Raw genomic sequence first — 12,876 nt, 5'->3', positions numbered from 1 at the left:
AGGGGAAATCGGAAACTGTGACAGTGCAGTGCTTTGTGGCCGAACCAGAATGGGAAAGAGAGCTACTCTCAGGGTGACTGCTTCGAGGAAAGCTGATGTCACTGTTTGCCGTAACATCTTTTCCAGGTGAAGTTTTGGATGTAGGAATGTGCCAGCTTCACCACTTGCATAGGGGACCTTTGTCAGTTTCAAGGAATCGCAGGCACAGGTGGCTAGCTGGTTACGATCTGTTTCAGAGTAAACCCTGTCTCCCACCTGCTATATAAGGTCAGGGGTGACTGACAGAGTCATCACCACTTTCTCTGGAGCTGAAGAGAAGTGAGAGATCCCTGCTTGCACAATGAAGGTTCTTCTGCTGAGCATTGGCCTGGCCCTGGTTTGTGCCATCCAGGCTGCGGCTGATGTATCTGGCAAACCCATCCAAACTGAAAAGGTAACCCCAGGTGGAGCACTCTGGGGGACAGAGGAAGGGTACAGGCTGAAGAGGATGGGTGGGAAGGGGTCTCTCCTGATGCCAGAGGAGGAGAATGAGGCGGGCAGCTGAGCCAGCCTGTCTCCTCATTATCCTCTTTCCACCCTCATCCCATCCAACACCATCAATTTGCTCTAAGGATCTCCTAGGAGTGAGTGACATTTACAACCTTGGATTATTGGGAAGTGAGTGGGAATGTGACTGGAAATGAAAAGGGATTTTATCCAAGTTCTTCTAATATCGGGGCTATTACATCCTGCCTCTAACAAAGAGAGAGAAGCAATACTTTAAGAGTCAGGAGCAATTTTGGGGTGTTTTTCCTAATTTTACCCACCATTGTGGATGGAAAGCCGGGGAGGAGCTCCGTTCTATACAAGGAACGCCCCATGCTGAGAGTTCTCTACCTCTTCATTCAGGGTCTCTGACTGGTTGAGGCGGCTAATGGGAATCTAGGGGGAGTCAGCAGAAGGCCAGCCAGAGTGGCAGATTGGAGAGGCTGGAAGAAACTCTGATTAGGCTTGTCCCAGGCCACAGTGGGTTCCCGGACTCCCTGCGTGAGATGTCTTTGGAGGAGTATTGTAGGTCAAAACCCTGCCATGGGTGTGGAGAATGGAACTATTTCTCTCTGAGAAACCTATGGTAGCACTGCAGGACTCCAATGGCCTTGGTCCCTTTTGTCCATTGAGGCCTCGGGCTCTTTGTACCCAGTGAGTTCGGCTCCAGGGTGGACCCACTGTCCTATTCCTCAGATCCCACTCCCCATCTTCAGACCTGGTTTGACCCAACTGGTTACCGTCTTAAGCCAAAGATAGGGCAGGGAAGCAGGGTGATGGGTGAAGTCAGCCAGATGGCCAGAAATTGGGGGCAATGAGTCCGGCTTGGGGGTGGGATCACCCTGGGTTCTGGCCCACTGTTCCCGAGCCTCTGGCTGGTGTTCAGCATTCCCAGGAGTCATATTCTCAGGGATCAAGTCGCAAGGTCTTCCCAGTCAACAGAGACAGTTTATTCTTCATCTTCAGCCCAACTGCTGGGCAATAGGAAGACCCTACCTGGCTCAGGGATCCTTTAGGCAGCACCCCAATTCTAAACTCGAGGACCACAATGTGTGGATACTCTTGGCAGAGAGAACAGCAATGGGTGGTGGGGGGAGCAGAGATCTGTTCAAGGCCACACCTAGCCCCCAGATCTGAGTCCTCTCTCTCTCCAGGATTACCACCTCTGCTTGCCCTGGCCTGGCCCCTGGAGTTCTGGCTCTCAGCCCTGGTTGGAGTGCCACAGATGTGGGTCTGTGCCCTAGAGGGTTGATGGGGGTTTTTCACGTTCAGGGTCCCGAACTTCAGCAGTTCCAGGAGGGTGGGGCTGGATGGCAGCCAATGCAACAGTTCCATCAGGCTGTTTGTTTCTCACATGGGGCGGGGACGGTGGGGGTTGGGGGGACTTTCTTTAGTTGAAAGGACAATGGCACACCATCTCCATGGCTACCAATGAAATGAAACTGATCGAGAAGGATGGAACGATGAGGTTCTTTTTCAAGACAGTCACCCCCAGAAACACCGACGAGCTGATTGTCACGATGCTCAAAGAGTGAGTACAATAATAATAATCACTGTGGTATTTGTTAAATGCTTACTGTGTGCCAGGCACTGTACTAAGCACCGGGGTAGATACGAGCAAATGAGGTTGGACACAATCCCTGTCCCGCATGGGGCTCACAGTCTTAATCCCCCTTTACAGATGAGGGAACTGAGGCACAGCAGACAAGTTGCAGAGCCGGAATTGGACTCCCAGATCCATGCTCGATCCACTGTGCCATTCTACAATGCTGGAGAGCTGTGGGCTAGCAGCAGCTTTGCTACAGAGCTAGCCCTCCTCGGCTCTGGGATCAGGGGCAGATAGCCAATGTTACTCCTTCCTCTTCCTTCCTTCCTTTCTTCCTTCCTTCCTTTCCTTCCTTTCCTTCCTTCCTTCCTTCCTTTTTATTGAGTGTTTACTGCATGCAGAGCACTGTACTAAGTGCTTGGGAAGTACAAGTTGGCAACATATAGAGACGGTCCCTACCCAACAATGGGCTCACAGTCTAGAAGGGGGAGTCATGTTTATTGAGAGCTTATGGTGTGCAGAACACTGTACTAAGTGCTTGCGAAAGAACAGGATAACAATATAGCAGACACACTCCCTGCCCACGTTGAGCATATCATCTCTATGCTCTGCATACCAGAGCATACACTCTGGTAGCTAGGGGGGCAGAGGAAGCAGCAGGACAATGGATGCTTCTTAGGTTTGCGATTGTTTGGGGCAGCTCATCTGCTAGCAACCAAAAATAGCTCCAACTTGCAGATGCTCAGAGTTCAAAAGAATGATATGAAGTTATAAGTCCTGAAAAACCTGCAGGGATTTCATCCTTTCTGAGGGTGTAGAGGATCTAAGACAAAACTTGCTCATTGGTGGATAGCTAGGTTCCACTGCTTCAGCTACCCAAACCATTTCTGACTTTGCCCAGCTACTACCCTTCCTTGGGGCCAGACTAGCCCTGCCTGGCCTTACCGAACTGGAAGCTTGACTCTTGTCTGTGAGACTTGGGGGCAGCCAACAAGTTAAGTCGGTGGACTTTTTATGATATTTGTTAAGCACTGATCATGCGTCAAGCACTGTACTAAAAACTGGGGTAGATACAAGTTAATCAGGTTGGACACAGTCCATGTCCCACATGGGGCTCATGGTCTTAATCCCCATTTTTCAGATGAGGTAACTGAGGCCCAAAGAAGTGAAGTAACTTGCCCAAGGTCACACAGCAGACATGTGGCAGAGCCGAGATTAGAACCCTGGCCCCTCTGACTCACAGGGCTGTGCTCTATCCACTGTGACACGATGCTTTGGAATTCTAACCTGGGGTTGTTGGTAGGTTGCTAGTGGGTTGCCAAGGACACTAATTCTCCATGCAGTCCACTAGAGGTCCACGATGGTAGGCAGGGGTTGGAAGGAGAGCCAGCCCGTTGCTATGGGCAGTCTGGTGCAGGGTGATGCTGAAATGGTCTGCGGGAGACTGCTGCAGCAGGGAGACCAGCCTGGCAGGTAGAAATGGGAAGAGGGGCTGCTGTCCTTGAGCAAAAGCTCCATTAAGATGGGGTTGTGAGGAGGCAAAATCAGGAAAGGATACAGGCCTGTGGTAGGAGAGGCCCGTCATCATAGCAAGTAGAGCACTCCTGATTTGCAAATAATGTGGGAGGGAGGGTGGGCCCCAGGTCAGGTTTTCAGCCATCCTGGCCCACTCCTTCCCAAGTGGCTGAAAACCTTCCCTGGGGCCCACCCAGGAAGGGTCACCCTGCCAGTACGGTCACCTGCCAAAATGATGGACAATGAGGTATGTGTATATTGAAAAAGGGTGGTCAGGCAATGGGGAATAGGTTTTGGAGTGGGGGCTGCTTCAGCTGAGCAGGGAGCCTCCACTCTGCTGGAACCAATAATTGGGATCTAGAGGCCACCTGATCCCCACAGCTCTCTCCCGCCACTCCAGGAGAGAACCCTGCTCTGAGCAGAACCAAGCAGGTAAGAGTTGCCTGCCCCAGAATCCCATGGTGGAAGCCTGTGGGTTGTTGACCTCAGGGTCCAGACAGCCCAGGCCACCCTGGGTCCAGGGCACCATGAGAGGGTGGGTACTTGCCCATTCCACCTCCCCATCCCCTAGGTCAACTCCTGTACAGCCCTTTAAACTCTTGCTTTCCCTACTCACAACTTATTTTAGTGTCTGTTTTCCCTGTTGGATTGTTGGCTTCTTGAGGGCAGGGATATTGTCTAACAACTCTGTTTTATTGAAGTCTCCTAAGCACTTAGTCCAGTGCCTTGCACAGAGTAAGTACTCAGTATATATTTTCGATGGAGTGAAGATAGTTCAGGCACAGCTAATTCATTCATTCATTCGATTGTATTTATTGAGCGCTTACTGTGTGCAGACCCTGTCCCTGGCTGTGGCCCACCATATCACACCTACTTGATTTGCTTTCCAGGGAAAACAACAAATGCACTGAATACAATCTGGTCATCAAGCAGACTGAAGAGCCCAACAAATTCCGTGAGTAGAGCCGAACTCTTCTTTCACAGAGCATGATGGGCAAAGTGTTACTAAGCATGCCTGTTGGATCCACCAGGGTAATCGTAAAATCTCTTTCCTCTATTTACTTGCATTATTGATCCACTTTTTTGCACAATTTTTGTTACATTAATAATGGATGGGGCAAATATAGGATTGTTAGGGAAGGGAGGGAAAAAAGAGATGGAAAAACGGGAGATGGAAAGGAGGGGATATGGAAGAGGAAGGTTATGGGCACTTGAGACTGTATCTCTTACTCCTATTGCAGTCACTCAAGTGCTGCATACAATAGACTCGCAATGGATTAATTCCCTGTCCCTGCTGTGTGATCATGTTCAAACCCTTCCCCTCCTCTCTCTGGTGCTCCTGCCTCAGTGAATAAACTTCTCTCTGCTGCATTGTTCCCTTCTCACTTGCTTCCTCTAGATGTTTACCATTTTCACTGCTTACAATTATGCAGTACCAAAAATAATCTTTTATTTCCTCCTCAAAAATCCATGTGAGGCAATTAGGTAGCAGAGGCAATTTTGAGAGCAAGTATGGTAGTTTCTTTTAAAATTCTAGAAATTCTGGGTTGGATTTTCCTCTCTGGGCTTGGGGGACCAACAGCTGTGCCCCAAGCTGAGGTAGGAACACAGTCCGTTTGGAAAAATCTCTGGATGCCAAGAGTAGCTCCAGTGGCATTAGCCCATCATGGGCATGTTTCTGAACAAAGGTTTTTTTTTTTTTCTGTCCATCCAAAGCCAGATCATTTTCAGGATGTTGTAGATTAGCTGAGAGCAATGCTTTCTGTCCTACCCTACATTAGGTATGGTCAGAGTGGAAACAGGAGTAGTCAAGATGGAGGCAGGAGCAGGACCATGCCATGGGAGTGGCAAAGTTAGTAGAAGCCAAAGGCAAATGCCCAGGGAGGTTTGTGGAGAGATTCTAAAAATCAGTGCAGAAAAGAAGAGGGGATGGAGATGGGGAAAGCAGGAGCCAGGGAGAGCTAAGGAATGTAATTCTGCCATGGGCTCAGGAATCCCCATGCTCACCTCTGTCATGGGTGAATCAATTTTAAGCCTTGCATGATGGCTCCAACATCCCTCAGATATATTTATTCAATCATATTTATTGAGCACTTACTGTGTGCAGAGCACTCTACTAAGCGCTTCGGAGAGTACAATACAACAATAAATAGATACATTCCCTGCCCACAGCGAGATCCATTTTCATGTCTAATCAGTTCTCCTGTAGCATGGAGTGGCTGGGTGGGAAATCCCTTTCAAGTACCCCTTTCGAGTAACCCTGAAATCCCTTTCCGCCCTTTCCCCTCCATCCAAACCACTACCTTGCTGGTTCAATCTCTCATCCTATCCCAACTGGATTACTGCATCAGCCTCCTCTCTGATCTCCATCCTCCTGTCTCTCTCCACTTCAGTCTATACTTCACGCTGCTGCCTGGATCATCTTTGTGCAGAAACGCTATGGGCATGTTATTCCCCTCCTCAAAAATCTCGAGTGGAATGCTGTCCCTCCACACATCTGCCAAACTAGCTCTCTTCCTCCCTTCAAAGCCCTACTGTGAGCTCACCTCCTCCAAGAGGCCTTCCCAGACTGAGCCCCCTTTTTCCTCTCCTCCTCCCCATCCTCCCGCCCTACCTCCTTCCCCTCCCCACAGCACTTGCATTTATTTGTACAGATTTATTACTCTACTTATTTTACTTGTACATTTTTACCATTCTATTTATTTTGTTAATAATGTGCAAAGAGCTTTAATTCTATTTGTTCTGTCGACTTGACACCTGTCCACATGTTTTGTCTTGTTGTCTGTCTCCCCCTTCTGGACTGTGAGCATGTTGTTGGTTAGGGACCCTCTCTATATGTTGCCAACTTGTACTTCCCAAGCGCTTAGTACAGTGCTCTGCACACAGTAAGTGCTCAATAAATACGACTGAATGAATGAATGAATGTGTAGAAGAGATGGTATGAGCAAAATAGATGTTTCATTCATTCATTCCGTGGTATTTATTGTGCGCCTATTGTGGCAGAGTACTGTCCAGAACACCTAGTATGTTCAGAGCACGGTACTGCGCACCTACTGTGTGCTGAGTCCTTTACTGAGCCCTGGGGAAAAGCCCCAAAGATACTTATTCAGACATGGGCCCAGGGTTCACAGTCTAAGATTAGGGTTAGCCGAGGATACACAGGAGGAGGTTGAGGTGATGAAAACTGCTAAACAACATAAGTAAATAAGGACAACAGTCAAAACAATAGCATCCACAAGTGATTTTGGTGAATGGATTTCCTCACTATTCAGAAGGCCAGACAGGAGTTGAATAGCCACACTTGGTCAGCTTTCCAAATCAATCAATCAGTGGTATTTATCTAGCATTTACTGTTGCAGAGCATTTTACTAAGCACTTAGGAGTGTACCATAGAGCAGAGTTGGTAGATACGTTCCCTGCCATCAAAAAGCTTACAGCCTAGAGGACAGTAAATGTCTGCATGGTGTTTGCTGTCTCTTCTTCTACGTCTTCCTGGAGGGGGCTGGCCTTGGGAGGGAAGTATTCCGAAGCAGAGGCGCACAAGCACAAATTCTGAGGGCCCCACTGCAGGGACACACATGCGGCCACTGGCTTTGTTTCTGTTGTTCTTTCCGGGTAGGTCCTGTTCCCTTCACAGACAACAAGAGGAACCTCATCATCATGGCTGACACTGATTACCTGAATTACGCCCTGGTGGTCATTCAACACTATGACAAAGAACTGGACAGAGAGGTCACAGTGGTGCAGTGCCTCAGTAAGTGTTAAGAGCCACCAATTCTTCCAGCAAGAAAGTTAACCCTGGAGGGAAGCGTGACTGAAGCTTTGTCTGCCTTGGAGCAAGAAAGCCTAGCCTTCTTTCCTTCATTTATTTAATTGTATTTATTGAGCGCTTACTGTGTGCAAAGCACTGTACTAAGCTCTTGGGAGAGTACAATAATAAAAGAGACACATTCCCTGCCCACAGTAAGTTTACAGTCTAGAGGGGGAGACAGACATGAATATAAATGTCTGTCTAGTACCCATCACCCCATTGGCACCATCGTACCACTGGCATTATTGCCTACCATTCCCACCATTGTCACCAAGAGCGGCAACAGCAAGCATCTATCTAACACCAAGTAGTTCAAGTTTCTGTGTTAGGCCCTTTGGGGGCTTCTAGAGACTAGATTTGAAACTGACCTTGTCCTGTGAGGAGCTGATGGAGAGACAGGGAGGGCACATACCTAGGAAGAGTGCCTATGGCTGTATTTGTAAATCTACACTGGCATGGCAGCACAGAGGTGGGGCTAAGTGATATGACACCAGCTCCAATTAACCTAGAACGGGGGTTTCCAGGAAGTGGAATTGCACCTTGAGAAGGCTGGAGACTGTTCCCAGTGGAGAAGGCTTGTGGGAGGGAGGAGGAGGAGGAGGTGGAAAAGGAAGAGGAGGAATCTTGTGCGTGGGTGGTGTGAGGGTGTGTCTCTAGAAGGGAGGGAGTGGACCAGGGATGGAGAGAGAGAAAGGAGAATAATTAAAATAAATTCTCGAGGAACTTGAAGCCCATAGGAATGTGACACCTGGAGCATTCTGATGGAGAGACCAATTCCCAGACCCTCCCTTTTGGTGGGCTTGATTGTTGCCAAAGGCCAAAATTGAACAGGTCCTTCTACTAGGCAAAGCAGAAGATATGCACAAGGAGTCCACTTTGTGAGGGCAGTTACAGTTAGCTCTTCTGTGTCCCATAAAAGTTTGGCTGTGCCCCCTAGAAGAGCTTGGCATGGCAGAGCCAAGGGAATAGTGGAGTCAGGGAACCATGGCAGAATCAGAAGGGATGGCAGAGCCCTGATCCCAATTCACCAACTCCCCATCCCAGTCCAGACAGAGGTCCCCATGACTCCTTTCTCTCACTGCAGGCAGAACTTTGGAGGTGACTCCTGAGGTTGTGGAAAAATTCAACAAACTGCTCAAAGATTACAACATCAGTGAGAAGAATGTAATCAACATGAACAATGAAAAAGGTGAAGGCAACCACTGAGTTTATTTCTTCCCCATTTCACCGTTCAGCTGAAACCAAGCACCTGAAATAGATGTCTCCCACTCCTCTGAAACCTTTAACTAAATGACATCACTCATTTTTGCCTCTTTGTTTCCACAGATATATGCCGTTTGTAGGTGAGTTACAGCATCCCCTGCTGTCTGTTTCAGGGGAGCTTTGGGAACCTGTCTGCTGACTTGTCTAGGAAGCAAGTAATTCTCTTGAGCTGAAATCTCTGCCCTGACAGCCAGGGTGGTTATTATTATTATTATTATTATTATTAATATATTATATTTATTAATAATATAATATATTAATAATAATAATAATAATGGCATTTGTTAAGCACTTACTATGTGCCAAGCACTGTTCAAAACGCTGGGAGGATACAAGGTGATCAGGTTGTCTCACGTGGGGCTCACGGTCTTAATCCCCATTTTACAGATGAGGTAACTGAGGCTCAGAGAAGTTAAGTGACTTGCCCAAGGTCACACAGCAGATTAGCTCTCTTCCTCCCTTCAAAGCCCTACTGAGAGCTCACCTCCTCCAGGAGGCCTTCCCAGACTGAGCCCCCCTCCTTCCTTTACCCCTCTTGCCCCTCCCCATCCCCCATGCCTTACCTCCTTCCCATATATGTATGTATGTTTGTACGTATTTATTACTCTATTTATTTATTTATTTTATTTGTACATATTTTTTCTATTTATTTCATTTTGTTAATATGTTTTGTTTTGTTGTCTGTCTCCCCCTTCTAGACTGTGAGCCCGCTGTTGGGTAGGGACCATCTCTATATGTTGCCAACTTGTACTTCCCAAGCACTTAGTACAGTGCTCTGCACACAGTAAGCGCTCAATAAATGCGATTGAATTGAATGCGGGGGAGCCGGGGTTAGAACCCATGACCTCTGACTCCCAAGCCCATGCCCTTTCCACTGAGCCATGCTGCTTGGGTTCAGGTCCCTTTCTCTCCGATGCAGAGCACATTCCTCCCCTGTGGGAGTCCTGCAGGGGAGACATTTGGGCTCAGCTTGATCTGATGATGATTAAGATGGTATTTGTTCAGTGCTTACCTAAGGTGTCATGCACTATAAGAGTGTTAGGGTAGGTATAAGATGGTCAGGTCAGATACAGTTTCTGTTCCACATGAGACTCACAGTCTAAATAGAAGGGAGAACAGGTATTTACTCTCTATTTTGCAGATAAAGAGACTGAGGCATGGAGAAGTTAACTGGCTCGCCCCAGGTCAGTTGGGCAGGCAAATGGAGGAGTGGGGCTTAGAACCCAGGCTCACAACTCCCAGGACCATGCTCTTTCCACTAGGCCATGCTGCTTCTGTAACCAGGGCTAGAATGGCCCCCAGCTTCATAGAGTCCCCTTCCCTTTCAGGTAAACCCACCTTATAGCCCAACTGGGACATTTAGGCTAATGTAGACATTTGATGGAATCCAGACTGCCTGGAGTCTGAATAACCAGGTGAACAGGCCCAGAGTCAATCAATTGATCAAATTTATTGAGCACTTATTGTGTGCAGAGCACTGTACTAAGTGCTTGAGAGAGTACAATGTAACAGTAAACGGACGCATTCCCCACTAGGAGCTTACGGTCTACAGGGTGTTGCGGATGGACGGTCCAGCGGGCACCAGAGAGAGGGAGCCTAGTATCTGTAGGATGGAATGCTACCACAGGTATCAGGCATTCCACTGGGACCATAGGGCCTGCTGTGTGGCCATTGGGGCCCACTTGCTCCACAGTTCCCAGAGAAATAATGATAATATTCATAATAACTGTGGGATCTGTTAAGCACTTACTATGCACCCAGTTCTGTGCTAATTCCTGGAATGGATACAATATCATGAGACTGGACACAATTTCTCTACCATATGGGGCTAACAGTCTAAGTGGCAGGAAGAAGAGATACTAAACCCTCATTTTGCAGATGAGGAAACTGAGGCACCAAGAAATCAAATGATTTGCATAAGATCACACACCAGGCAGGTGGTGCGGCTGGGATTCAAACCCAGGTCTCCTGACTTCCAGTCCAATGCCCTTTGCACAGAACCATGCTGCTGCTTAAACAAGGGCTCCAGCCCCAAAGACTCCCCTTCCCCAGGGGCAATAAGGGGGTGGGGGGGCAGGACGAATTATGGTTGACCCTGTCGGGTCTCTCTCCAAAGGGAAAGTGGCTCACTCTTGCCACTGGTACATGAGCAGAGCCGCTCTGTAGGGTAGCCGCCTACGGTGCCCAAGGCCCAGGCTCCACAGCAAGGGTTTAAGGTTTTAGGGAGGGTGGACCTATGCTTAAATCCATCCTCAGATCTCCCACCGCTGCCTAGATCGGCTCTAGTCTAGCGTCTGGGCGCCATAAGGGAGACTAACCACATCCCTCCATCCTCCCACCCCATTCTCCAATTCATCTGAGCCTCAACAGGCTGAACCAGAGAATACCTGAGCTGTCCCTGCCAGCCACCCTCCTAAGCCGAACAGCCCCAGGGAATGGTTTGAGCACATGGCTTTGCATGGGGCAGAACGAAACTCCTCTGGGGTCAGAGGGAGCAGCAGAACTGCTGTTCCCTGACATCCCCCGAATTGTTCTCCTTCTGGTCACACAGCAGCTGCTCCATAAAGAGTGGGAAGTACAGGAAGGGAAGGGGAGGGAAGAAGCAGGAAGGAAAAGGGAGGAAAGGGGAAAGAGAGAGCTGGGAAAGAGAGGAGAAGGAAGGGAAGGAAGAGGGAGGGTTTCCTTAGCATGCAAGGGGAAACTGGGGCCCTCTGTCAGGAAGCCTACCATTTGCTCTAGCGAGTGTGAGGCATGGCTGAGAGGTAGTCCCTTGGAGAGAACTCCTGGGATTCCCCTTTAGCAGCCTCAGAAGTGTTGGTCCCCACTTCTCTTTTCCTCTCTGTTCTCGGTCAAGCAGATGAAACCAAATCAGGAAGTTGAGAACGTCTGCCAGCCCCAAAGGACCATGGATTCCCCACTCACAGATGCAGGGGAATGGTGGACTTTAGTCCCTTGTCCATTCATCTGGAAATGAATCTTTCTACTTTCTGGTCCCGGGGATGGGGGGACTCTGCTTTGTGAATGGTTTTGCTCTTACATTCAAATAAACAAATTCAGCAATATCCTCTGGTCTCGTGTGACTGTCTAGAGAGCAACCTGAGAGACAATAGAACCAAAGCGGAGACATGTCAATTCCCATAAGAATTTCCTATCTGACTCCTGATCCCTCAGCCCAAGGGCACAGGATTTCCCCAGATGAACTGAAGAGACATTGTCTCTGGATTTCACCAAACCATGGGAGTCTTCCCAAGGGCCCAGAGCCTGCAGTACCCTTCTTCAGCCTTGCCCTGGCACCTGGGTTTTGTGGGGCTAAAGTTAAGTGGGATGGTTTTCCCATTCATCTGTCTGCTCCTAGCGGTCTCTGTGGCCACCTAAGGGGGGGTATCCCTAGAGGCTGTAGAAATCACTGTAGAGGTTATCAGAGTTACCCAGACTTAATCAGAGGAAGAATTTGTATCATTATCATTATTGTTATATTGTACTCTCCCAAGTGCTTAGTACAGTACTCTGCACACAGAAAGCACTCAATAAATAGAATTGATGATGGTGATAACGATGATTATAGGGAAGCAAGTTCTACAACATGGAACTTGAATGGGGGAGCTGAAAGAGAACCCTTTCAACTGAATGGCAGTTGAGCCCCAGTGAAACCAACAAACTCACCTTGCTGTCTATTGTCTTCCAACAGTATGCTTCTGCCCATGTGAGTGTGGTTGAAAAGGCTGCTGAGGACTGGCAGTTTGCACCACCTCGTGGAGGCACAGAAGCAGGTGTGTGCACACACACACACACACACACACACTCTCTCCTTTGTTCTCACACGTTTGCTTTCTGCAGTGCCTGCTCTCCCCATCCCTCAGATATGCCACTGTACTTATGTGCAGAACCAAAATTTATTCTAATGTCTGTCCCCCCCATACTGTAAGCTCCTTGTGGGTAGGGAACATCAGCCAACTCTGTTATATCGTATTTTCCCAAGCTCCTAGTACAGTGGTCTGCACACAGTAAGTGCTCAATAAATTTGCTCAACTTATTGATTCACAGCTTTTCTAGTGCTGTGACAGACAAAACAATTCCTAATGCCTTAGAAACACTAACTTGCATTCTAAGTGACAGGGCAAGTCATGACTTTGTGCCTCACATTCACAACAGTAAATTGGGGGTTAAATATAGGTTCTCTCTCCTTTAGATTATGAACTCCATGAGGGATAGGGAC

At 48.3% G+C, this 12,876-nt stretch overlaps 1 protein-coding gene across 1 annotated transcript; it reads left to right on the top strand.

The window, feature by feature from the left end:
* Positions 1-340: 340 nt before the first annotated feature.
* LOC119927150 (beta-lactoglobulin-1A/1C-like) lies at positions 341-11,713 on the top strand. Its single transcript, XM_038745693.1, has 7 exons — positions 341-433; positions 1,920-2,056; positions 4,477-4,541; positions 7,206-7,340; positions 8,482-8,586; positions 8,724-8,740; positions 11,518-11,713. Exons 1-6 carry the CDS (start codon positions 341-343, stop codon positions 8,738-8,740), a joined length of 552 nt encoding a protein of 183 aa, XP_038601621.1. The 3' UTR covers positions 11,518-11,713.
* The last annotated feature ends 1,163 nt before the right edge of the window (positions 11,714-12,876 follow it).

Source organism: Tachyglossus aculeatus, chromosome 4, assembly GCF_015852505.1.
Source record: "Tachyglossus aculeatus isolate mTacAcu1 chromosome 4, mTacAcu1.pri, whole genome shotgun sequence".
Lineage (NCBI taxonomy): Eukaryota > Metazoa > Chordata > Mammalia > Monotremata > Tachyglossidae > Tachyglossus > Tachyglossus aculeatus.
This window is presented reverse-complemented; position numbering and strand designations above follow the sequence as displayed.